The following is a 25,265-nucleotide window of genomic DNA, read 5'->3' as shown; positions in this document are numbered from 1 at the left end:
GTCAGACCATGTTACACAAGATGGGCAATTCCCTGGGGATGATCAGGATCCGTCCACTTCGCATAAGTGAACAGAACGCTTCGCAGTTGGCCCCGATTGCACTTTGAAAATACCTTAAATTGGGCAAAACAGCTTTGATGAATCCCAAGGGAGTGAGAAGAAAATAAAAAGGCTCCACCATTGGAAATTGGCAGGTCCTCACAAAGCAAGGCTTTGGCTGCTGCTGCCCAACGTTTGCATGGGCTTAAAAGACTGAGCCCCATCATGTGTGGGATTCAGATTTGGGACGCAGGTAACCAGCATGTTATCACTGTGGTGCTGTTGAGACAGATGTTGACGAGGCATCTGCCCAACTGCTTCCTAAATATCATCTTGGATTTACAATACTCCTCCCTCTCTTTCTACCACCTCTACCCCCCCCCCCCCTCCCTCTCCTGCTCCCTTTCTCTCTGCCTTCAAGACTCATGGCTGTGGAGGATGAGTTGAGGGGAGGACCCGTGATTGAGCCAAAAACCAGGATTTTCGCTGATCAGGTCTGTGAGACTGCTTCTCTCTGGTGGCGTCTGTGTGGTGGTCCGTGGTCCCCCCCCCCCGCTACTGCCGTCTTGTCTGCTGTGTGAGTGTGAACCCGTCCCAGACTCGTCCCTGTGTTTGGGTTTGACCGTCATGTGTCTGCTAACGGACCTTGGAGCTTTGAAGGTCTACGGCCGCTGCTGTTTGCATTCAGCTCAGGCTGTGGAGACGTGTTTGACTCCAGTTGGGTTTGTGAGCATATCTGGGTCTGTGGTGATGTCCTGTAGTCATTTGTGTCAACTCTTCTGCCGAGCATGTCGGGGTTCAGCCTGTTCCACACGTGATGCCGGATCAGACGTGCTCTCGGGTTCCTGCAGTTCCTTCCTGAGTCTCACTGCGTGCTTTTGATTTGGTGGTGCTGTGTCGTCAGGAGCGCTTCTCATTCCATGCTCTCGATCCGCCCCCTTTCTTTTCCAGTCAGACTGAAGTAGCCACCGTCAAGCATGACTCATGCTGTAAATATAGTGTGTGCATATGTAAACATGCCTTAACATTTAAGACAACATGCTAAGAACGGAACAAGAGAGCAGCTGTGAGTATGAGTCCACATAAGCTTCTCTTAATTAAGCTGGTAAAAGAAATGTATTTATATACAATACATCTCAGGAGCTTCTGAGCCAGAATCTGCTCGAGAAAATTGTTCAAATTTAAAATCTAATTTAAATTAAAGTTAAAACTTCGCTAGCTGCTCTGTGATGTGAGAATCTCGATGACATTTATTCTTAGAGCTGTTATTACAGGAATTACTGGTTAGTTCAGTATTTTCCCTTCAGCGTGGCAGCACTTAAGATGAGTGGACAGTTGAGTCCAGTGTGATCACACTCAGCCTAAATAGGTGAGGCTGGTCCACACTCAGCCGCCGAGAGAGAGGAGGTAAATTAACGTGGAGTGAGAGGGAGGAGGTGTGATGCTGCCGTGTCCTCAGGCCTGGAAGATCCAGAACAGAACCTTCATCTCTCATAATATCAGCGGTTCAGAACGCCGCTGTGCTTCCTCCACGGTTCCTTAAAGAACGTAAATACACGCACAAAGCATCAGAGACGTAGACGTCTGTGGTGCAGGTAAATCAAAGCACACTTTGACGTTGGACAAGGTTTTAAAAAGTCTCTTGCCGCAAGAAGAGTCTTGATTTTAATTAGCACTGTAGCAAATGGTGTCACACAGAAGCTGGAGGACATTAAACTTCACAGGAAAATGTCTGTTTCACCAAAAACCCAAATTAATGAGTTCATTGATTTTTAAATTGTTGATTGCATTCATTAGTTTCCTTCCACTTGTCTGTGTCTGGGTCACGTTAATTGATAATAAGTCCTAATTGTCATTTTGTTTGTAGCTAAAACAAATTTAGCCCAATACAACAATTATGTTAGTGCAGTTTATCCTTAGTGTGGATGAGAGATATCCTGACAGGTCCCTGTGAAATAACAAAATAAAACATATCAGCACGACCGAAGTAAGTGCAGTACGTCATTAAATGAATGTACAGAAATAACTTTAATTAAGATTTTTTTTAAGTTTTCAAACAAGTGAATTTGAATTTAGCATAAAAAAGTCACTGAAAAAGTCACTTTATGTTTATACAGATTGTGTTTAAGGAATTAATAAAATAACAAATGAATTCAACAAACTTGATCATTTCTTAGTCTTTACTTTGCATTTTGCTTCACTTTGCACCATTTTTATTCATTCATGCGACAACTCATTGTTGCAGTGTGTGTGTGCGTGCGTGTGTGTGCTTTTAGTATAATCCCAATCTCTTTCTGTTTCATATAGAGTATTGAATATTGTAAATATGACTCTGGTTGGTGTGTATCTCCGTATCTTCCTGCACAGAGCAGATGACTGCATGTCTGATCTTTGCATGTCTTTTAATGAGCAGAATTGGCTTTTCAGAGTTTTAACGATGAGCTTCCTTCCGATGCAGACACCGTTTGGACTTAGCGCTCTGTCCTTTCTTTCCTTTCTGTCCGGAGCATGATTGTGTTGCTGACGCTCAGCATGGCATGCTGCTTCTCTGCTTTCAGCCTGGGTCGTATGGTAAAGTTCTCTACGTGTGTGAACGGTGACGTTATCTTTATGTTCATGTTGGTGTTTCCTGTGGACTTCTTGTTGTGCTTTGTGGATGTATTGTTGTGTTTGTGGCTGTTTTCCCTCAACCTTCAGCGTCCTTCTGAATCCTGCCCACTGCACAACCCCCCCCCCCCCCCCCCCTTCTGCTTTTAGCCTCCCCTCCTCTCCTCTCCTCTCCTTCTCTCCTCTCGTCTCGTCTCCTTCTCTCCTCTCTTTCTCTTCTCTCCTCTCCTCCTCTCCTCTCCTTCTCTCGTCTCCTTCTCTCGTCTCTTCTCTTCTCTCCTCTCCTTCTCTCCTCTCGCCTCGTCTCCTTCTCTCCTCTCTTTCTCTTCTCTCGTCTCCTTCTCTCGTCTCCTCCTCTCCTCTCCTTCTCTCATCTCCTTCTCTCGTCTCCTCTCTCCTCTCCTCTCTCCTCTCGTCTCCTTCTCTCGTCTCCTCCTCTCCTCTCCTCTCCTTCTCTCCTCTCTTTCTCTTCTCTCGTCTCCTTCTCTCGTCTCCTCCTCTCCTCTCCTTCTCTCGTCTCCTTCTCTCGTCTCCTCCTCTCCTCTCCTTCTCTCATCTCCTTCTCTCGTCTCCTTCTCTCTTCTCCTCTCTCCTCTCCTCTCTCCTCTCTTGCTCCTGCCGTCCTCGTGCTCCTCCTCTCCTCTCTCTCTCCTCCTCTTCTCTCCTCTCCTTCTCTCTCTGCTCTTGCTCTTCGCGTCTTCTCCCTTCTCTCGTCTCCGTCCTCTCCTTCTCTCTCTTCTCCTCCTCGTCCTCTCTTCTCCCTCTCTAGGTCTCCTCTCTCCTCTCGTCTCCTCCTGTGTTGATGAGATACGGTGATTTCTCTTAGGGGAGGCGTCAGTCCATCCTAGTGCAGCCCCGTCTTGCGCCTGTCCCACCCCGAGTACCCAGGTAATAAACAAACCGGCAAACTCTCACTCTCCATCCATAACCTGCTGCCTCTTTTCCACTTCTACTGTTCTCTATGTGCGTCCCTGTCCTGATGCAGCACCTGTGAACTCACCGCAGCCAACACAAGGACAGGCCCATTTTATCTGAGCAGGAATCATCAGAAAGGAGGCCTGTTACAGAACGTTTGGCCAGAGCTCACTCACGATATATACAGTATAGTGTATTAGGTATATATATTACTCATATCTATATAAGACAAGGAAGGAAAACACTTTGTGTTGGTGTTCAAAAATTCAAACTAAATGTGTTTTTTTAATTTGCCCTTGAGTGTCCCTGGCAGCGGAACGATTCGGAGGCTCGGCACATAACCGTGGCGTCGGAACCGTTACTGCGCGCCTTTATTTGGGTTCTACCGAAGAGCAACACATTTAAAAGGCAGAACCTCTGCGTTCTGTCTGCTACAAAGCTGCGCTGCTTGAATCTCTGGAAATGTTCTGTGACAGGCCTCAAACGCGGAGTTGACTTCCAGACATCATTTAGGTTTGTGAGCTTTGTGTTCATGAATGAGCACATCACACCTTGGCAGAAACACGCAGCAGTGCACAGCAGCACTGCTAGCTAACAGCTAGCACTGCTAGCTAACAGCCAGCCCCAGTCAGACCCAGGGCACCTGTGCCAACGTTAGCTCGAGTCATATACGGAGACCTCCCTGTTACTCTGCGTTAGAAAGACTGAAGCAGACAAACACAAACACATCAATGGACACCATTGATTTTGAGCTCCACTCTGTTTGGATGTTGGCATTTGTAGATACTCAACATCACCTCATTACATTTTTGCGCACATACACGGACCAGTTCTGCCAAGCAGCATTAAAAGAAAGGAAACACACAACCATTTTTCATGATGCGAAAAACTGAACACTTGCTTACTGGTTGGAAACAAGCTCAGTTTTTCTGACCTGATGTCTGAAATATTGTGTGACTTCTCCATTCAAGCCTCCACCCCCCCCATCGCACCCTCAGAAAAACAAAGGGAATTATGGGAAATCTCCGTATCTGACCCTTCCCTGAAGAACACTGATTAATGTGGTGTGTTTTGTCTTTGTGTGTGTCGGACCTCTCCGTGTTGGTGTGTGTGTAACACTCGGTTCTTGGATGGCGTGGTGGCGCAGGCCAGCTGATGATGTGTCACATGCTTCCTTTGTGTTGCGTCAGTCTTAGAAGCTTCTCGTCACCTAAAGTCTTCCAGCATTTTAAACTATCTATCTAGTGACTACAGCAACACTTACGGCAAAATTGTCCTTCAAACGTGGAGGTGAGAGAGATTTCACTTTGCACTAGACACTGAAACTGATTGGAGATTGGAGGAGATGGGTAAGAATGTGTGGACCAAACTCCATCTGCATCATTTACTATACACTCTATATTTTAGTGCTCCACTAAGTGTTTTGTGTTTCTGTCCTCAGCACTGCAATTTTCATTAGCCTAAAAACACACTCTCACACCAAGCTGTAATTGAATGCATCAAGTAATCAGTCACTGCATCCCACAGAGAATGAAGCAAGTTTGGTAAGTTAGACAAGGATGTCAGTAAACATTTGCCATGTCTTTGTTCACTCGCCTGATTTGGGGCTTTAATAGACATGTGTATTGCTCTACACATGGGTATTAAAGCGCACTGGTTGTGCAGCGTCAGTGGAGTCATGTTACTGGCATCCTGTGAGTGTCTGTTGCCACAGTAGATACTGCAGCTGTCATAGCACCAGTTAGCCACTCAAGGTTTTTCCTTCTTTTGGTTCTGATTGAGAAGAGAAAAGGCCCGACGAGTGAGATCCAGTTTTGGGGTAACTTTTTTTTCCTTTATTCTTTTCACTTATGCTTTAAGTGAAGTGGAAACACCTCTCACTCACAGCGGACACACCCATCAGATACACTTTATCCAGTGGTAAATTGCTTTTAAATCATTTGGACGCCGACCAGACCTCCTCTCCTCTTTCCTGTCTTTTCCCCTCTCCAGCACTCCATTCCATTCATGTTACGGTGTCTCATACTTGTGTGTGAGAAGTAAAGCGCTATTTAATGTCATGTGTTCCCGTGTGTGATGGAAACACAAACATGAGTTAAGTCACAGCCTGTGCTCTCTAAGATTGCTGTGTGCTCTTTTTCCAGCCTCTGTAATTATGTCTAGACGCCACACAGCCCATGTGCCGCACTAGATGAATCAAGTGCAATTATTTCAAGAGGTTTTCACCCAGGTCTGATGGTAAAGCTGTGAATTTAGCTTTGGAAATGCTTCTATATGCAAATGGGCTTTCCGTGGCTCTGGCTCAGGCTTCGTTTTAAATAAAGGCCTCAGAGTTGTCAGGAGGCACAATAACTGGATTGTCTTCTCTTCCCACTGCTCCTACACAGACGTCAGTGAGCAGCGCTGGCAGCCAAGGCTTCAGTCAGACCTTCATACGCGCTCGTAGCAACACTAGCGTTCGCACTGATGTAGGTACAGTAAGCGGAGCAGGGACCCCCGCTCGCTGCCCAGCCGGTGGGTGGAGGTCCCGACCGTAGGAGGCACCTCATCCTGCTGCTTAGATCCGGCGCTGAGCTTCATGTGCCTTTTCTTTTGCATGTCTTTAGTCTCAAGCTGATGCTACAGAATGTGCTGCTGACCCGTCACCGAACAGTAGAGTTCCTTCTTTGCTCCTAAGCTATCGAGGCATTATTATGGGCTATGATTTGTGCAGAACTAATGACTCACATGACTTTTCCTTGCACACAACACACGCTCCTCGCTGCCCGTCCCACGAGGACCAGGACCCTTTGACCTCTGCAGGGTTTAACACGGCTTCACCCGTTCTTTCTCTGTGTCCCTTCTCCTGTGCTGCCATTTCTATGGGTGTGCGTCACGCATCGACCTCGTAACTCCTTTCTCTCTCCTTTCTCTGTTCCTCTCTGTCTGTGCTTCTTCCTATCCCTCACCGCTGGTCTCTTGTTTTCCCATCCATCTCTACTATCGCCTTCACACGCTCTCATTCCATCCGATTCTATTTTTTAATGTTGACGCGATCCACTTGAATTCCATGGCATTTTCCTCCTTGTCCTCTGCTCTTCATCTTTATCTCGCCGTTCTTACTTCCTCCCACACTCTCACTCCTCCTCAACATTTGATTTTTTTTTTTCCGGCTCTACGTGTGACGTGTACTGCTTTGATTGGACATCTCCCTCGCATCCCTCCCATCGCTCACTGAATGGCCTCTCTCCCACGACCATCTCTCCTTGCCCCCACTCCTCTTTCCCCTCCCCTCTCTCTCTATCTCGCTAGGAGGACCAGCTTTCCTCCCTGGGTTCTGCAGACCCCCGTGTGAAAACTGAAGGTGGAGTGGGAGGAGGAGCGGTAACCAACGATCAAGGCCTCAGAGTCTCTTCCTTGGGCATTTCCTCTGACAGCTCACCCCACAATGGCGTCCTCCCCCAAACCGTAGACCCTCTCTCTCTGCCCACTCCTCATCAACATCCTAGTCAGAATGGAGAGCTCCGTGGCAACCAAACATCCTCCCCCATGACAACCTCACAGGCAACTGGAACCACGGCAACAGCAACTAAAGTCATAGCAGAAGAAGGGGGAGTGGGTCAAACACAACACTGAGCCAAATCAGAGAGAGATGACACAAAGGAAAGGAAAACACTGTCCTCGTCCTCTTGTTTTAATTTAAGACATTGCTTTGAAAAGAATTTGCCGTAGATATTCCCGAGGCAGGAGAGAGAAGAAAAGAGGGCACCAGGCGATAGTACTCGCACAGCCACAGTGCATAACACACCAACACAAAGGGCTCTTCAACGGACACTTGTTCCCCACACGTTCACCTGGAGCCTCAGCTCATCGCAGTCTTGCAGGACAAGATAATGATATTTTACCACATACTGTTTGAATCAGTGAAACATACACGCCAGCATGTGAACATCTGCTAAACACGCGAGGAACAAGCGCTAGAGAATGTCTTGCACCCCAAAGACTTCATAGTAGCCATTAGCAACGGAGAGCTATAGTCTAGCCTCAGTAAGCGCTGACGCCCATGGATGCAGGTGCATTTGCCATGGCTGCCCTGAACACGCCAGGTAGAGCTGAGTCTGGCTTTCTTAGTGCCTTTGAGTGTTTTTCAACAGGGTTTTTTTCCAATAAAGGTGGAAATCTCCATGTTAGCGTTGCTAGAGAGAGAAATGACCTGTGGGCCGAAACGAATTGATTCAAAGACGCCAGATCGAGCTCCGTAGAGGCTTGAGCGACGGGAGAGGGGATTTTTGGATTGGGGGGGGGGGGGTCTTCTTTCTTCAGTATGGGGGAATTCTTGTTTTTGGACAGAGTTTGTGCAGTTTTTCTCTTCTCAATCTCAGAACCGATATGTGATAAACTGGTGCTAAACAGAAACAAATGGTGCCATTTTCCAAGTCCAATGTCTGTGTCTGCCATAGCACTGCCTCTGTCATGGTTCACTTACTGTGTCCTCTCCTCTCTCTCTCTCTCTCTCTCTCGCTCTCTCTCGCTCTCTCTCTCTCGCAGGACATGTTTCCACCCGTATGTTTTGTGCGTGTCTCTGTATTTGTCCTCTGTGCATCCTGTTGTGTTTTTATGGGGTTGTCAGGTTTTTCCATGTCTTTGTTTTTGAAACACCCTCCTCCAATCTCTGCTTTTCTTTACAGTAATTACAGTTACAGCAGATTCGATGGAGCTATTGAACATATTGCACTGCTTATTTCACTAAACCCCAATTGGCTATTATCAGTTTACAGCAAGAGCTACTTGTGTAAGTTTTTAGTAAGCGAAGCTATAATTGACCGACTGAATGAAACTACCTTGGATGAAATGGGTGAATGGAGTTTATTACTACTTTTCAAGGTTTTTGTTCCTTTTAGCTCAAAAGTTTTGGTCTGTTATATATTCACACTAGAATATACTGGTTCTCTTTTATCCAGACAAACATTTGAATGGCTTTTGTCTTACAACGCTCATCAAAGCTAACCTGAAATAAAGCGCATGCAACATTAATGATAGATGAGCAGCTGTGCTCTTATGTTTCAGCTTTAGGCTCCATTCCACCATATGAACATTTTGTTAAGTCTCAGACATGTGAAGAGGCCGTTTCGACGTGGGTCAGCATTGCTTGCCATTAAGTGCCTGGGATGAATGCATTGCGCGTCCTTTGGCCAGTAGACTAGCATGTCATTGAACAAATGCACCTTAAACCTTCACACACATTGCAGATATATTGTATAGCCCTTCAGCTTCAAATTTTAAATAATTCCTCCGTTTCGTGTGTTGTAGCATTTTAAATGAAACGCACAGTGAACACATCTTTAACAGCGTTAAGCCAAATTAACAGGTTACGAGTAACACTTTACTTTGGTTGATGTTAAATGTTTGGTTTATGTTTGTGAAATGAGTCAGTTTCTCATGTGTCAAATGCTGGAAGTCTATTTTCCATAGCCCTTCATTCTGTGTATGAACTGTCTGTCTGAAAGCTCTGTCTGGATGTGAACCTGTTTTTGTCTTTGTAGCCTCACACAGTGGTGTCGCTCTGCAACAACTCCGCTTGTTTAACACGTGCAGGACGAACCCGGAGACGGCGCGTCGCACGTCGGCTATGTGTCGTCCACAAAGTCCCAACTTGTCAAAGGCCGTAATGATCAGCGCTAGTGCTCCGCGGGCCAGCGCTAGCAGATTAGCTCAGACTAGACTCAACTTTTTACTCTCCAGCCACCAAATATTCATGTTGGCAGTCTTACACAGGAAAAGACTGTCTTCTGTTTATAAAACCAGTAGGGCTACTTTTTCTTGTGAAATTACCAGTTTGTGACAAATGTTGGATTTCAGGCAGGGCTCGGTTCGAGCATCAGTGTCTTTTCCGAGATGTGAGATGATTCGTGATTGAGAAATTAATATTGCTGTGAAAATACCTCAGTGACTCAGGTAAACAAGCAGTTGCCTCAGAGCTGAACACACTCACTCACACACACACACACACACACACATACAGAGAAAAACCTAGCGAAAAGAGACGAGTCCAGCTTTGGCGAGGACTGCCACCATGCAGATCAGTAGCTACGCTTCAATAGCACCTGATCAAGCACCTCCCCCGTTTCTTCTCTCTCTCTGTCTCCCCTTTTTCTCCCCCTAGCCACTCTCAAAGCTTCATGGAGGACAGTGTGGAACCTAATTGGCTGATGCACCACCGGCATTCCGTGGGGTGGCATGGCCAAATGTCGAGAGCCCTCTCACGTGACGCGATTGGCTGACAAAGGGAGAACTTGGGGCATTGGTCCCATTCTCTTTGCTCAAGGGATGGTGCAGAGCCCCAGCGGACCATGTAAGGAAATGCTGGGTCTTTTTCTTCTTTTACTTGGGCCCTCTCTCTCTGATTTGATAACTGGATTATTTTGAAATGTGTTTGACGCCTCGTGGTTGGATCTACATTTTACTTTTTAAAAGGTAGGCTGGACATACGTTGGCATTTGTTGGCCTGCCGAGCATGCAAAGAACAGCTATGCAGTCTGATCAATCAGCATAACGGAGGAACACAAAGGCCAAGGAAGCGATGCTCCAAATGAGAGAGAGGGGACATGTGCTCTAGGTAAAATGTATTTCAAAGGTGCTTGACTTCTCTTAGAATTTCAGTCGAAGCTGATTTACTTTCAAAGCATTTATTTCCTCTCTCTCTCTCTGTCTCTCTCGCTCTCTCTCCCTTTCTCGCTCTCTCTCTCTCTCTCTCCCTCTCTCTCGTAGTCTTTTTAAATTACCCTTTGATTCCTCTTTATCTAGCTATGATTCTAAAAGCATTATTTAACCATTACCATTCTTACTCAGTTTTTGACTTACTTGATCTTTTTTCCTCAAGTCATAGTTTTTGCTCTTCCGTTTGAGTCTCTTTCAGACTTTGGTTTTAATGGAAACTATATATGCACAGCCTAATACAACAAGTGAAACTGCTTCAGAGCCAAACCCCTGCTGCAGTGAAGACTTTGAAATACCGGACAGAATGTTGTTACTATTATTACTACTATTATTATTTATATTTATATGACACTGCTTATTCTTACAAGACTATAAAAAAACTCTTCATCAGAAATCTTCCGGAGCATATATTTATTTCTTGGTATAGATAGAAGACTCTATCTAATGGAAGTTCTTAAATGACCCGTTTTATATGACCCCAGTTTTCTTACTGACTCAATGAGAGGTTTGTTGCCCTGAAGGATTGTGACAAAAGGGACAAACTTGTGTTTACCTACTCCCCTCACGACAGTTTGCACGTTGCTGTGACGTGTGCTCTCCTCCCTCTTGGCTGTAATCATTCAAAAACCCAAATTGAGGAGAAGGAGTGGACAGATGATTCTCGCCCCACAGTCACCATGGAGCTCTCCATTGACAGACGATGCCAACGCCGGTGGAGTAGGACATTCTTACTGCTCTTTTGTATTCCACGTCGACTATGTGTCTGTAGAGTTGTAACCTGGCAGCGGATGAACTCTCGGTGTCAGTGTGGCCACATCTCTGCAGCCAAATTGCTGTAAAGCTCCCCGTTTCTTTCTCGGGATGGGCTCCACTGACACCAATCTGAGTTGAAATCCCTGCTATTTCCACGTAAGACTGAAACAAGGACAGAGAGAGACATGTTAGAGGTCCTGCTAAAACGAGTGAATGTGTCTGTAAATAGGTGTGTGTACTGGCTAAATATTTTGTGTACATACAGGATAAATGTGTACATACGGTATGTCTATGTGTATATACAGTTTGTTTGTATATGCAGAGTGTACAGTTATTTTTCCTCTAATGTTTCTCTCTCTTTCTATGAATAGGTCTTCTCAAGTTGCCAATACTGAGGCGTGGAAAGGTTTTTTAAATGTACTGACAGCTCCCAGAGGCACTTTCTGTGCAGACTTAGAATATCAGCAAGGTCTGTCACTTAACAGCTGCAATCTCGAAGCTCTCATACACGAAGTAACTCACATAATCTTAAGCTTGCACTCATTTTCTGACCAACTAAAAGCTTTTCTAAGTAGATTTGGGTGGCCAAGCAATGTTTGTACATATATAGAATAAGACTTTTTTTCCAGAAACCTTCATCTGCATTTCTTTGATAATTCTCGACCTGTTTTGAGTTCTTGCGTATCTGACTTTCACTTTAGGTTCCTATGGTATATGTTTGCAACGCTTGTCATTCAGAGTTATATATTTATCCCAGCCACCTATATATTTCTTGACATTTTGTTCCCCAAATTCTGCCTCTCATGGAGCCTTCTAATGGTTTAAGATGCAGTTAGTCTGGCAAATGCTTCCATGAAAGTAAACTGTCATTACTTACATTGCTTGTTTTCGTATAGGTCTTAACTAAATAAGTGTGCCTCCCCCCTTATACTCTTACTAACCTTAGATCCATTCACTCCGCTTCTCACTCATGTCCATACCCCTTGACAAGCCATAGCCCCCCTCCCCCCAAAGCTCCTCTATTGTTGTTTTGACAGGACAGACATTTGGGGATTTTGTGTATAATTAATGGAAGAGTGGTGTTGATGAGTGTATTGCAGTTGTATATGGATTTGTTATGAATGTGGATATTCTGAATTATTATTGTAATAATGATAATAATTATTGCCACTTTGATTTTATTGATTAATTCCCTTAATGCAGTTGATGAAGATGCCATTGTTCCCTTTTTTTTGGAATACACCGAAATTTATATTTTTCGGGTGGGTGAATCTGGAGATAGAAGTACGTAAATAAATTAATAAATAAACAAATAATTAAATTCTTATGTTGGTGTAGAACTGTGTGTTCTGTTTCTTAATGCAGTAAATAACCATTCTTGGATGATTCTACAATAGACATTTATATATTAAAATACGTAACAACAACAACAACAACAAACAAACCTCTGTATCATTCTCTAGAAAAAGAGCTTATTCCACATCTACATATGAGATAACTGGTGAGGAGTTGCGTCAAAACTTCCTCTGACTCATCTGCATTATCTCTGCAGCTGTGGTTCCCTGGGTGAGCAGAGATGATCATTTTCCCACTTTCTCCCAGCTGAGCTGCTGAAACTATGGAGGGCAGGCGAAAGCTGGAAACTCAGGCCTCAACTTAATATAGCAAACCTGTAATTATCCTCATCCTCCTACACTTAATTGCAGACAACTTCTGAGGTTGGAAAAAACAAGTAGTACACAATGGAGGTGCAGACGGGACAGTGCACGCTTTGTATACAGACTGAAATGAGCTCAAAGTTTCACCTCAGCTTAAACCGCACCTGACAGCAACATGGTTTGTATCAAACAGAAGTACATCCACACAAGAAATCTACTAGATGAATCAGAACCTATATAAAAATCTTTTCTTACTGGCTGACACCACAGTGATTTGTGGGATCCCTCACCATCTTGTTGTCATCCTTTGTTTCCACAGTCAGTATATTATGACTATGAAGACATAAAATTATGTAAGTAAGCATCACTCAATATCAATTTCTCCCTTATTGGATTTATAGTGGCGCTGAATTATTTATGATCTTTACAGACCTCTGCTGGAAATGTGAGAAATTACAGTTTAATGCTAGTGATCATTTATTTTTTTTACCAATCCCATGACACTTGTAAAGAACAAATACCTTATTAATAGACAAGAAAAGCTGAAAAGAAATTGTTATGAAACAAATTCAAATGAGCAGCTGATTCTGATAATAATTCATGTGTGTCCCTGTATGTGCGCCTTCTGTTTTCTACTTTTATTTAACAGGAAAATGAGCGGGACATCTGTCAGACGGCCTGAACCTGGTCTAATCAGGCAGAAATAGTGAAATGTAAGTGTGTGTGTGTGTGTGTGTGTGTGTGTGTGTGTGTGTGTGTGTGTGTGTGTGTGTGTGTGTGTGTGTGTGTGTGTGTGTGATCCGTAAAGGTGCACAGGGCTTGTAGCAAATGTGAGTCATAGCGCAATAACTCAGTGGCTTTGTTATTAATAAGACGGAGGGATAAAAAAAAGCTACGATATAACTTTAAGGGTGAAGAAGATAAAACGTGCATCACAACACAATCTGAGTGTTTGTCTGTTAAAAATTAAAGATGCTAACTACGATGACGAACATTATCAACAGGTCAGTCCATCAAGATGTTCTAAAATGAAGGATTTACAAACAATCTGGCAACGCGTTGTAGTCTCGTGATTTTTGTACTCTCGCGATATCCACGAGGCTGTTGCCTGATAGGAGTAATGGCCACCTTCGTAGCAATGGCTCGAACGGGGTACAACACAAGAAGCATATCGGAGTGTTTTAGCTGACCGGGAAGAGCGTAATTACGGGGCATCCCCTCCTACCGGGTTTTGTGAACGGATGGGTAGAGGGGGGCTCGCCAAAGTACACAAGAAACGAAAGAGACTCGCAGGGAAGGGGAGGGAAGCTAACGCTACCTTCATAGCTAGCACCAGCTGGCTATCAACACGGTTGTCACTGCCGGGGAACGAACCCGACTAGCCGTGACAACTGTGTGTCGGCAGGGTAGAAGGACGCGGAGACTAAGCACTGGAGTGTGTGATTTAACCACCGGACAGCCGCTAGCATGAGTGGACCGGGTCAGGACAGCGAGCCAGAGGCTAAAGTCCTACACATCAAGCGGCTTTACAGGTAAATTAACGAAGCCGTTTGGTCAAGCTAACCAGTGTGCTAATGATTGTGCTAGTTAGCTTTGCGCTAGCCAATAAGTGTTTGCTACTACAAGAAAGGGTCCACACATTATTCCACCAAGGGGTTTGTCACGGTAGCGAGTGGCCCAAAGTCTTTCCCTGTGGCATCAGGTAAATTCGACCGCATTCACGCCACACGCTGACCGCAGCGTGGCATCTGTCAGACCACTGTGTAGCTACAGTTGTAGTGACTTTCTTTGTTACAGAGATATGAAAGAGAAGGGGTTTTAGTTACTACCAGGGTCGCCAGCAGCATTTGACTTATTATACCTTCTGATAAAATAAAGCACTGCCAATCGACCGGTGAATGTCACCACTCTGCTGATGTTTTCCGTATTCCAATGCTACACAGGGTTGTGGTGGAGTCTGTGCATAAGCTGGATGTCATCATCGGCAACAAAGCGTCCTACAGAGAGGTCTTCAAGCCCGAGAACATCAGTCTTCGTAACAAGTATGCCTAGTTTTCACAGCCTTGTGTAGGTGTGTGAGTTGAACATGTCCAAAACGTTCCAGGTGTTGTGAACATCTGCATGGAGGCAAAGCTGAACTAGAGTTAGCTGTGGCTTGTGTGTCCAGCAGCTGATAAGATTACACATTTTCAACTGGTCCAAATATTGTCAGACGTATGTAGCATACCCAGCTGACCACCTATTGTTGATTCCTACTGTCTGGTTTTATGTGTGAGGCTGGTGCAGCCAGTGTTCTGTCCATCTGTGTATCCATCCATCCATCCATCCATCCATCCATCCATCCATCTATCAATTCATCCATCCATCTATCAATTCATCCATCCATCAATCCATCTATCCATTCATTCATCCATCCATTCATGCATCTCTCCATCCCTCTATCCATTCATCCATCCATCCATCCATCTCTCCATCCCTCTATCATTCATCCATCCATCTATCTCTCCATCCACCCATCCATCCTACAGCAGTCATCTCTGGAGTTTAAGTTTATTACCTCCATACATTTATATATTTGTTACTATAGTTTGAATTTAATGTGCTCTATTTGAAAATGTTATCTGTATCGGGTCATGCTCAAATTAGAGGAATGATTAAGGTGCATGGGGTTAATAGTGTTTGTTGAATTGAAAACGTTGCCTGAATCTATCTGTGAAAGTAGAATCCTTTTGAATTGAGTCTCGTAATCGTTCTGTTTGTGCACTGTCACATTCATCAACACTGTCCTCCCTCGCTGACTCATCTCGCACATCTCAATGTCAGGGCTGTACTGCAGGTTCAGAAACTATTAACTGAACATTGACGATTCAATGTTTTTTTCCTGTATTTGTTCTGATTTTTACTTTCACATTTTTTGTAAGCTTTTAAAAATACTAGTGTCTTCAGCTTCTGAACCATGTGTAAATGGAGCTGACTATCCAGACCCATTCCCACTTCAACTCTACTTTAAAGTAGACGGGAGGAGTAAAATATACTTTTGGTATATTGTGGTTAATAAGAGCCAATGTTATTTTTGTGTGTTATTTGTTCTTATTTAAAGTAGGAAGGAAAAACATCACAAGAAGAAATTCTGTGAGTAGTTGCTTAACTAGTGCAACAAAACCTTGGCAGAGGAGGCTTTTTGTCCTATGTCTTTATATTACTGTATAATGGCAGTTAAATACAGGGCTAAATAATCAATCTTGTGTTTTTACCTAGTCCTGAGTCACCCGCATTCGTTTTTATTTTGTGTTTTCAGACTAAGGGAACTTTGTGTAAAACTGATGTTTCTTCATCCGGTGGACTATGGCCGTAAGGCTGAGGAGCTGCTCTGGAGGAAGGTTTACTATGAGGTCATCCAAGTTATCAAGACCAACAAAAAGGTAACTGACCATGAGGCTGTGGAAGAATGTTTCTGTGCATCTGTTGAGAGATACTTAGCCTTCTCATTGTCTCAGATATTAGTTTTAATTAAAAACCAAATTTCATGTTTTGTGTCTTTTGATGCATATTGGTAACCCCATCCTTCTCTCTGTATTGTTTTATCCATTTTTCTTTCTCTCCTATCCATCGCAGCACATCCACAGCCGCAGCACTCTGGAGTGTGCGTATCGTACACACCTGATTGCCGGAGTGGGTTTCTACCAACATCTGCTGCTGTACATTCAGTCGCATTACCAGCTGGAACTGCAGGACTGCATTGATTGGACCCACGTCACAGACCCCTTGATTGGTCAGATTCATAAAACTAATTAAACACAGGCATAGATGAAGCACTAAAGCATGCAGGTTCATTTGTGATAAGAATGTGTAACTCTCACATGTAAAACAGGCTGCTTTGACCATTTTCTGTGATTTTATGATAGTATGATATTCAGAATTTTTTACTCTTTTTTTTACTCTTATAGATTGCTATATTAAAGCATAGATCACTGATGGTTGCCAATGTGTTATGGTTTTTAGCTTTTAATGGATACTGTAAATTCTTGTGAAAATGAGATGAATTTTGTTTTGTTTTTGCTCTCAGCTTTATTTTCCTTGTGAAATGGGCTACAAATCCCATTCACCGGGGTCTTATGAGTGTTTTAAAAGTTCTGAATTTAATATTTAAACTGCACAAACTTTCTAAAGCATCTGAAGTTTGACCTCGTTTACAGCTGGTATAAAATGCAGTCTTCATGTAGAGTTAGTGTCTAGACCACAGTCATCACAAAATGGAATCACTTTTGAACAGTAACACCTCAGGCACAGAGCAGCACTGCAGGTTCTGTCTGTGGGCTTTCTGACATTCAGACTCTTGCTTCTGTCTGTTGCTGTGATTGAATTTAGACTTGTTCTTTTATTACATAACCCCAAGCCATTTTGTAAAAGTGCAGTAAAGGCTTCAAATGAAGAAAAAAACCCTCAGTGTAATTGCTCCCAACAGGCCGAAAGAAACCAGTGTCAGCTACCCTCAAGGAGATGGAGTGGGCGCAGATGGCCTGTCATCGCTGTCTGGTCTACCTTGGAGATTTAGGTAATAACATGATAATAGAATCTGCGATTATTTTAACTCGAGCCAGCTTGTAGAGGTGTGAGACAGCATGTGTATGTGACTCAGCGTGGGAAATTTTGGCTTGGTTCAAGTCGCAGAAGGTTGTGTGGTTGGTTTAAAGCTATGCAATGCAGAGACATTTGTATTTAGATTATACAGCATTTAATGTAGAATCAGTGACAAGTCAATATTGCTGCCAAATCCTTTCTATTGTATTTTTTTAATGTTTCTTTCTCTTTAAAGCCCGTTACCAGAATGAGCTTGCGGGAGTGGAGGCCGAGCAGCTGGCGGAGAGGTTTTACCATCAGGCCCTGTCTGTCATGCCACATGTGGGTGAGTGACAGTAATGTATAGCATTTTAACACAGCGGTTGCTGCTTCCTTGGTCAAGGACAGTTCACAAATAACAGTTAAATGCAGGATACTCATTTTCATCAATATCAAGAAACCTGAAAATGTATTTACAATATGGGATAACAGTTGTTTTTGGATGTGATGGAACAATCAAGAAACATAAGGTTTTCTTCCTGAAGTGTCTTTTTCTTTAGCTATTTAAGCAGCTGTAGACTAGTTGAGCTGGAATATGTCGACTTTGGAGCAGGGACTTCTTTGACTGACGGCAACCACGATGGTCCGTGATGGTGTAGTAAATGCTTGGGTACAGACGCTGAGACTGATGTAACCGGTTTCATGGCAGATATGTAAAAATGGTTGCTGAGGGTCTGTACTGAGGTCCTCTCAACCGAGTGTAATGCTTTGGGTGTCCTTGCAGAACTTGGTGGATGCTGTTTTAATAACTAAAAATCTTATGAATAATGTTTGTTAGTTAAATCTGCCATCCTATTTGTCAGAGCTGTTCTGAGCTCCTTGGAGTTGACCGACCATAATTACAACAAAGTTTTCTGCTTTACTGTAGGTGTAAAATTCAATCATTCTGTTGAAATGACTTGTCTTTTTGCGGTTCCTGTGTCCAGGAATGCCTTTTAACCAGCTGGGCACACTGGCAGGGAGCAAGTTCTACAATGTTGAAGCAACCTACTACTACCTACGCTGGTGAGACGTTACTCATGGTCTTTGAACTCAAATCATCTTATTGCTATGCTTCTTAACTAGAGTTTTATATGTGCTCAGCATTCAATCAGATGTCCCATTTGAGGGTGCTTATGGCAACCTGAAACGCCTGTTTGACAAAGCTGCCAAGATGTATCACCAGGTGAAGAAGCAGGAAATGAAGAAGCTGTCTTCTTCTCGGCAAAGGTGAGCAGAATAGACATTAATCTCTGCATACTCAGATCCTGAGAACAACAAGGAGTGGTCGAAGAAATTATTTTTCTATCTTCTTTTTCTAGCTTTTATGAGGTCTCCTTATACATTCTAATGCAACGCAGTAAAACTGGTCTGTCATAATATTAGTCCATGAGAAGCACTTTTATCAACACTTTAAGCTCTGAGCTGAAACATTAAACTTACAGAACATAATAGGTGTCGTAGAAATGCTGGTTGACACTTGACACACACAGATGCATCCAAGGAAGGGACACTGAGCACATTTCCATGTACACATACAAGGAGTTTATTGCTTGCTTCTCATCTAGGTCTTGGAAAAAGGGTCAGTCTGATTTACACAAACTGTATTTGAATGTGTAATTTCTCCTATTTGCAGATCAAAAGACATTAAGCGTCTCTTGGTAAGCTTCATGTACCTCCAGAGTCTACTGCAGCCTAAAAACAGGTAAGTGCTCAACCATTCAGTCACAGATTTACCTTTAACCTGTGTTAAGTTCTTTGTTTTTTTATGCTGCTACCTGGTTCTGTCTGTATATAGTCTGATGGAGACGGAGTTGACATCACTGTGCCAGTCTGTGCTTGAAGATTTCAACCTGGTGCTGTTCTACCTGCCGCCGCCGACACATGGTGCTGTTCACCACTCCACCAGTGAGGAAGAGGAGGAGCAGCACAGTGATGGCTCCTCCCCCGTGCTGCCTGACACCCTTGTCTTTAAGATGGTGGTCACTTGTCTCATGGTGGTTCACAGTCTGAAGAGGGGAGGTCAGTGATTAGACCATTTAATTTTTCTATTTCGATTTACAGTTCAAATGTCCACTGCCTTTTTAGTGTCAAAGGCGACACACCCCCAACATGAGTACAGTACATGATGGATTGACTCCCAAACTACTAATTTGATAATAACCTGAAGTTTAGACAGTCTAAACAGGAAGAGATGTTTCATAATAACACACAGGTACAGCTTTTGAGTAAACGAGTCTGTGTGTTTAGGCTCGAAGCAGTACAGTGCGTCTATAGCTTTTACTCTGGCCCTGTTCTCCCATCTGGTCAACCATGTCAACATCCGACTCCAGGCTGAGTTGGAGGAAGCAGAGACTCAGGTGCCTCCACTTCATCCTGAAATCACAGGTGAGAAGAGACATGTAGGTGATTGAGTTCATTATAGCCTGTTCAGCAGACCCTTTTTGAATTAAAATGCCTTTGTGTTCTAAAATTCCGTAACTTCTTAATTTAATGTGTGTTGATCCTTAAAGCTTGGCAGGCTGGTAATTTGACAGACATATCAATTTGTAGGAGTAGAAAAAAAATCTGATTAATGTTTTTGTCATCCTGAACGAAAACAAAAAGCAGTTCATTTTTCTACTCTTGTTTAGATGATGCAAGGGATTTGTCAGCTCCTCCGACAGATTACTCTGATCCAAGGCCTTTGCAAAATGGCTCCTTAGAACAAGAGGATGAGGAGGAGCTGAAGAATGAAGATGGCCACCTGCAAAAGGACAGAAGTGTGGAGGAGCAGGGCAAATTGGAGGAAGAGAAGCAGAGGCAGAAGAAGAAGTACACGCGTCTGTCTAGGCTCCGCCGGCGCCGCTGTGCCCACAAGGACGGTCACGAAGAGGATGAAAGTGACCTGAGTGAAGGGTTTGAGAGCGAGGACGATGAAGATGACGATGAGGAAGGGAGAGGTCGTGCTGATTCAACAGGCGGCACTGCATCAGGAACTCCTGTCAGTGCTTCATCAGTGAGGAAAAACACAAAGGGAGACCCCTTGGCTGAGGCAGGCAGCTGGGGGAGTGGCTCGGAGGAGGAGGAGGAGGAAGGTGGGACAGCGTTCGATGTAGAGACAGACTCAGATATGAACAGCCAGGAATCCCGCTCAGACCTGGAGGACATGGAGGACACTGAGAACTCGGACAAAGAGGGCCAGGCTCGGGAACACCCCGATGAAGAGGAGGACCAACCCAAGGAGGAAGCCGCTGACCGGGACGGTGATACCCCTCCAGCCACCAACGGACCCCTCATGCCCAGTGATTCCAGCATCAGTAGTAATCTCCAGGCCATGTCCTCGCAACTCTTCCAGGCCAAACGCTGCTTCCGTCTGGCACCGACCTTCAGCAACATGCTGCTGAGACCTCAAGCATCGTCTGCCTCTGGGATTCCCACCCCTACTGATGCCTCTGCTCCCCCTTCCCAAGAGACCCCTCCTCCTCCCCCGGAGGACTCCCCCTGCAACGTGAACCCTGGCACCGCCAACGGAACCAATGACAATGGTAACATGCCTTGGTGTCTTTTTTTTCCATCTGCTCAGGTGAACTATTGGTTAGAATGGGATGTTGTCACTTATACTTGCCTTTTTTAGACTCCGACTCTGATTCGGAGGGAAGCCAGCACAGCACTCAGTCAGTACAAAGTGAGAAAACCCTATTGGAAAAGCTGGAGATCCTGAGCAACCAGGGCTTAATCCAAGTGGTGAAGGTCTTCGTTGACTGGCTGAGGACCAACACTGATATTATTGTCATGTGTGCACAGGTGAGAGCACAGAGTCCCATCCTTCAGCGTGCGCTGCCATGTTAGGAGTATTTTTAACAAACTGTTCACCCTGTTCTCTGCAGAGTTCGCAAAGCTTGTGGAACCGCCTGTCTGTGCTGCTCAACCTACTACCAGATGGCAGCAAGATGCTTGAGGCTGGTGAGTTACTGATATATTGCACTGCACAAAGATGAATACTTGTCATAGCAGACTCTGGGTTGTTATTCCCACTGAGTCTACAAACAAAAAATGTTTGCATTATTCATACTTTTAGACACCAAGTGGAAACGCTGTGCCCCATGCAAGACCATTTTGCCCTTGGTGTATGTTTCATGTGAGGGTTGATCCCAAGAATGTAAATGTGCCTAAACATGTGCCACGAGTATATTGGTCTAAATTGTCATTGTTAAAACATTAGGATGAAATGGACGCTCACACCTCTGGTACTGACTGTCCTCATACTAATCTCTCACACTGAATATTTGTCTCCCTGTGGGATTTTATTTGTTTTTCATACTCTGTGCTCTTGGTCCACACCTCGCCTGTATATTTGTTTATCCATGTGTGCACTGCAGAGCTTGGTCTGAATGCGGAGGTGACAGGGCTGGTAAACGCGTGTGAGCAGCCTGCTTTGGTCCAGAGTCTTCTGCTGCCTGAGGATTTAGCGCTGCGACACCTGCCTGCCCTCAGCGTAGCTCACCGCCGCCTTGACTTCTCTCATCGCAGCCCGTCTCTTAGCCCCTTACAGGAGGTACACACTCTGACACGAGACATCGAGATGACGCACATGCACAAACACTTAACAGGATTAATATGCACATTTAGTTTCTTGATCGCACACACACGAATAGTAGACCACAAAAAAACTGTCAACATTTCCTCCTCTTCCTTTATTCCAGTGTGTCGTGCGAGTGTGTTGCATTCGCAGTTTTGGCCACTTCCTAACAAATCTCCAGGGCAACGTGCTGCACTTCAACCCGGAGGCGGGCATCTTCACCAGTATCAGCCAGTCCAAACAGGATAATCTGGAGCAGCAGGCCAAGGCCCAGTTCCGAATGGTGAGTGACGTCTGTACAAAGCCGAGCGGGACAAAGGACCATGAGGGGGCTCTGTTTGATCCAGCTTCATCATTCTCTGTGCTGTTCAGTAAAAATGCTGTTAAATAAGACATTTAACAAATGACCCAGATTTCAAATATTTTTTACTTCAGTAAAACAGCTTTCCGTTGTATTTGTTTATACAGGCTGAGGAGGAAGCACGTCGAAATCGTTTGATGAGGGACATGGCTCAGCTTCGATTACAGGTTTTTGATAAAAAATGAAAATGTCTTTAATACTCTGCATGAGAGTTTACCATGTATAGATACTCTAAAGCAGTCAATGCATCTGAGTATAAAACATGACACCTGCATCAATAAAGCACAGATCATGAGCTTTTCTTGGTTTCTTTTGCCTTGCAGCTGGAGGTGTCGCAGCTAGAGGGCAGCCTTCAGCAGCCTAAGGCCCAGTCGTCCATGTCTCCCTACCTGGTGCCGGACACAGCTGCTCTGTGCCAGCACCTGAACCTCATCCGCCAGCTGGCCGGCAGTGGCTGCTTCATCGTCATCATCCCTCGAATAGGTTAGTGTACCACTCTCTCCACTGTGGAGGTAAAGGCAGGCGTGTGTTTTGGTTCTATCCCCATTGATGTGGCTTTGTCCAAAGACTCAGTTCAAGCAACTCAGGAATGGCCTTTAGAGACATTAAATACTAAAATGAACTGGGTAGAATGACCCTGGTTTAAACAAGTCGTCAACTTGAAAGTAGATGTCTTGTTTGCCTTGAAACCTAGCAAGCTGCTGTAATGACCTGTTAATGGTAAACTTAACGAGGATCAATGCAATGACCACACTAAGCTAATGTCAGCTTAGACAGTAATACAGTCAGTGTTCACACAATAGATTCAAATTATGTTAGTCATTTCCTGAATGTGCTCATTGTCCTGGTTTGGGCTCCTTCTGTGTTGCAGTTATTGATGGACTTGACAGATTGAAAAAGGAAAATGCTGGTGCTCGGGATGGGATTCGCTTCTTGGAGTCTGAGTTCCGCAAAGGAAACAGGTGAGTGATTTTAATCGCAAAACACAGTGACTGACGCGCTGAAGAACTTTTTTTTATTTTATTTCATTTCATTCCATTTCATTGTGTAGATATATACGCTGCCAGAAGGAGTCAGGTCGCAGTTTTGAACGAGATAAAGTCAAAAGGCAGGACATCGAAGCCTGGTAAGAAGCCGTGGCTGCTTCAGTTTGGCTTCTGCTTGGTTCCTATATGCTCAGTTGAAGGTGACTGGTTGTCTTTCTAAATTCTAGGCATTTGTACAAGATGGTGGACAGTTGTCGTCAGCTAACAGTCTCCCAGAGCAACGGAGATGAGGACACCGCTGGTATGGTGACCATTCTTACCGGCCATCAAGTTGAAGCTCTATACACTCAGTCTGCAGCCATGAAGGTCAGTCCCCAAGAAAACTGACACTAAACCGCTAGACTCTGTGTTTAGCTACAGACCTTAATCTCACTGGCAGATTTTAAAGATTTTTATTGGGTGTGTGGGCTGAAAACAGGTTTTAATCATGTTTACTTACACACCTTGTCCCCTCTTGCTGCCAGTCGGCGATCCAGGTGGCCGGCTCGTCTGGCATGGAGCTGAAGAACATCGTGGAGTTCTATCGGCAGTGGAAGGAGATCGGTTGAGAGCTCAAACGCGAGGCAGCTGTCGGCACCGCGAGCAGCTGATCGATCACAACACTCGCTCCCTCTCTCTCTCCCACTCTTTTGCTCTGTGTGTATCTGCGTCTCCAAAGGCAACAAAAAAAAAAACAAATCAACATGAAGCTGGAAAGTAGGAAAAGAGTTGAGGCTTAGAGGGCTGAAAAGTGAATACAGGGGAGAGAAAACAAAAAAGGGAGGAGAGAAGCAGGCGACGCGGCGCTATAAGAAACAGCCTATCTCCCACCTCCCACTCAGTCCTACACATAAAGAGTGACTCCCGGTGGTCGGAGTGAGGAAACGGTGGGGGAGCGCTACACAACTTTTTAAGTGCCCCTGGTTCACATCATAACCAGGAAAACACTGTATATGTTAGCAAAGGAGTACATTCATGTCGAGAGAGAAACCACACACACACACACACACTCAGATGAATTCATATACATATTTAGAGCAGTGGTTTGGTTTTCTGTTCCCACCTTCCCTTTCCTTTGTCTGTTTTAAAAAAAAACAGGGCGGAGAATGTGGGTCTGCTAAGGCTTCAGTTTGAGGGGATAATGAGGAGAACTTTGAGACGGAGAAGGTGCAGTCTGTCCACCTGCAGAAACTAATCAGGTGTCTCGTAGCTCGTGGGTTGAGGAAGACAGACGTGCGCTTCTCCCGGATTGGTTTCCCTCCTCTGTGGCTTTTTTAATTTTATTTAGATTTTCTTCATTTGCGGTGTGTTTTGTGATCAGTGACTTATGTATTGTGCTATGATCTCGGTATGAGATGAGAAAAGGACAAAACATGCCAGGTGTTAATTTGGATTTTTATTTTTGTACCCAAATGTTTATTTTTCTTTTTGTAAGCTAAAACTGAATGGTATATGCAAGAATGTTTAAGGAAAGAAGCTGTTTTGTGTTCAACCACTGAAAACTGAAACAAAGTAAAACATATAATCCAGAATTTATTTATCGAGGTGTCATGATGGAGGAGGAGAGGAGGCAGAAGCTCATCGGCTTCATGTAGCTCGTCATTGAGGAGACTCTGAACATAAGGGCCAGTTTACCTTCCCTGAGGAATGTGGGTTATGTTTGGACCCCTGTAAAGTCCTGAACTGTATCCCATCGACATCACCGTTTCCATAGTGACTGTCCCATCAACACTGTGCAACAGAAACAGTATGTGTTTGGCCACCATGCATCGAACATTAAAAAGAAACTCAAATGTTGACCTCCTCTGTTTCTTTCATTCCTGTCTGCAAATGTTAGAACCAGGAAAGTACTGTTAAATCATTTGTAGAGACTTTTTAAAGCAGCTTTTAAAACTCCATTCATGTTTTTATTAACCTGCATTTGCAGCTGGACAGAACATGGAGGAATAGACATGTTCTGTGGGAAATGTGCTTTCTGACAGGAGACTGAAGCTAGTGGTTGGAAGAACGTGCAGCCGCGCCGCTCGTCTTGCGTAAAGCGTTCTTGCAGT

The 25,265-nt window shown here is 44.4% G+C and overlaps 2 protein-coding genes across 12 annotated transcripts in view; both read left to right on the top strand.

Annotated features, from left to right (window-relative positions):
- The window catches only part of syngap1b (synaptic Ras GTPase activating protein 1b), an 80,653-nt gene extending 68,316 nt beyond the window's left edge, over window positions 1-12,337 (top strand). For 8 of the 11 annotated variants that reach the window (XM_055503309.1, XM_055503308.1, XM_055503312.1 and 5 more), the window contains 2 exons: window positions 461-533; window positions 6,853-12,337. In XM_055503309.1, the coding sequence (XP_055359284.1) occupies window positions 461-533; window positions 6,853-7,176 (397 nt within the window). In that variant the 3' untranslated portion in view covers window positions 7,177-12,337. Of the gene's footprint in view, window positions 1-460; window positions 534-3,472; window positions 3,535-6,852 lie in introns of all 11 variants that reach the window. The other 3 variants (XM_029129966.3, XM_029129968.3, XM_041067824.2) reach the window with 3 other exon arrangements.
- A 1,416-nt stretch (window positions 12,338-13,753) lies between these two features.
- On the top strand, window positions 13,754-25,011 carry smg5 (SMG5 nonsense mediated mRNA decay factor). The gene is made up of 22 exons (XM_029129779.3): window positions 13,754-14,200; window positions 14,612-14,710; window positions 15,967-16,090; window positions 16,284-16,440; window positions 17,134-17,223; window positions 17,485-17,574; window positions 18,215-18,293; window positions 18,372-18,497; window positions 18,904-18,972; window positions 19,066-19,289; window positions 19,518-19,655; window positions 19,901-20,794; window positions 20,884-21,053; window positions 21,137-21,212; window positions 21,629-21,804; window positions 21,953-22,111; window positions 22,297-22,356; window positions 22,513-22,672; window positions 23,061-23,151; window positions 23,241-23,315; window positions 23,403-23,541; window positions 23,700-25,011. The coding sequence occupies exons 1-22, from the start codon at window positions 14,136-14,138 to the stop codon at window positions 23,781-23,783; spliced, it is 3,345 nt and encodes a 1,114-aa protein (XP_028985612.1). The 5' UTR covers window positions 13,754-14,135; the 3' UTR covers window positions 23,784-25,011.
- The last annotated feature ends 254 nt before the right edge of the window (window positions 25,012-25,265 follow it).

Source organism: Betta splendens, chromosome 16 (assembly GCF_900634795.4).
Source record: "Betta splendens chromosome 16, fBetSpl5.4, whole genome shotgun sequence".
In the NCBI taxonomy this organism is placed as follows: Eukaryota; Metazoa; Chordata; class Actinopteri; order Anabantiformes; family Osphronemidae; genus Betta; species Betta splendens.
This window is presented reverse-complemented; position numbering and strand designations above follow the sequence as displayed.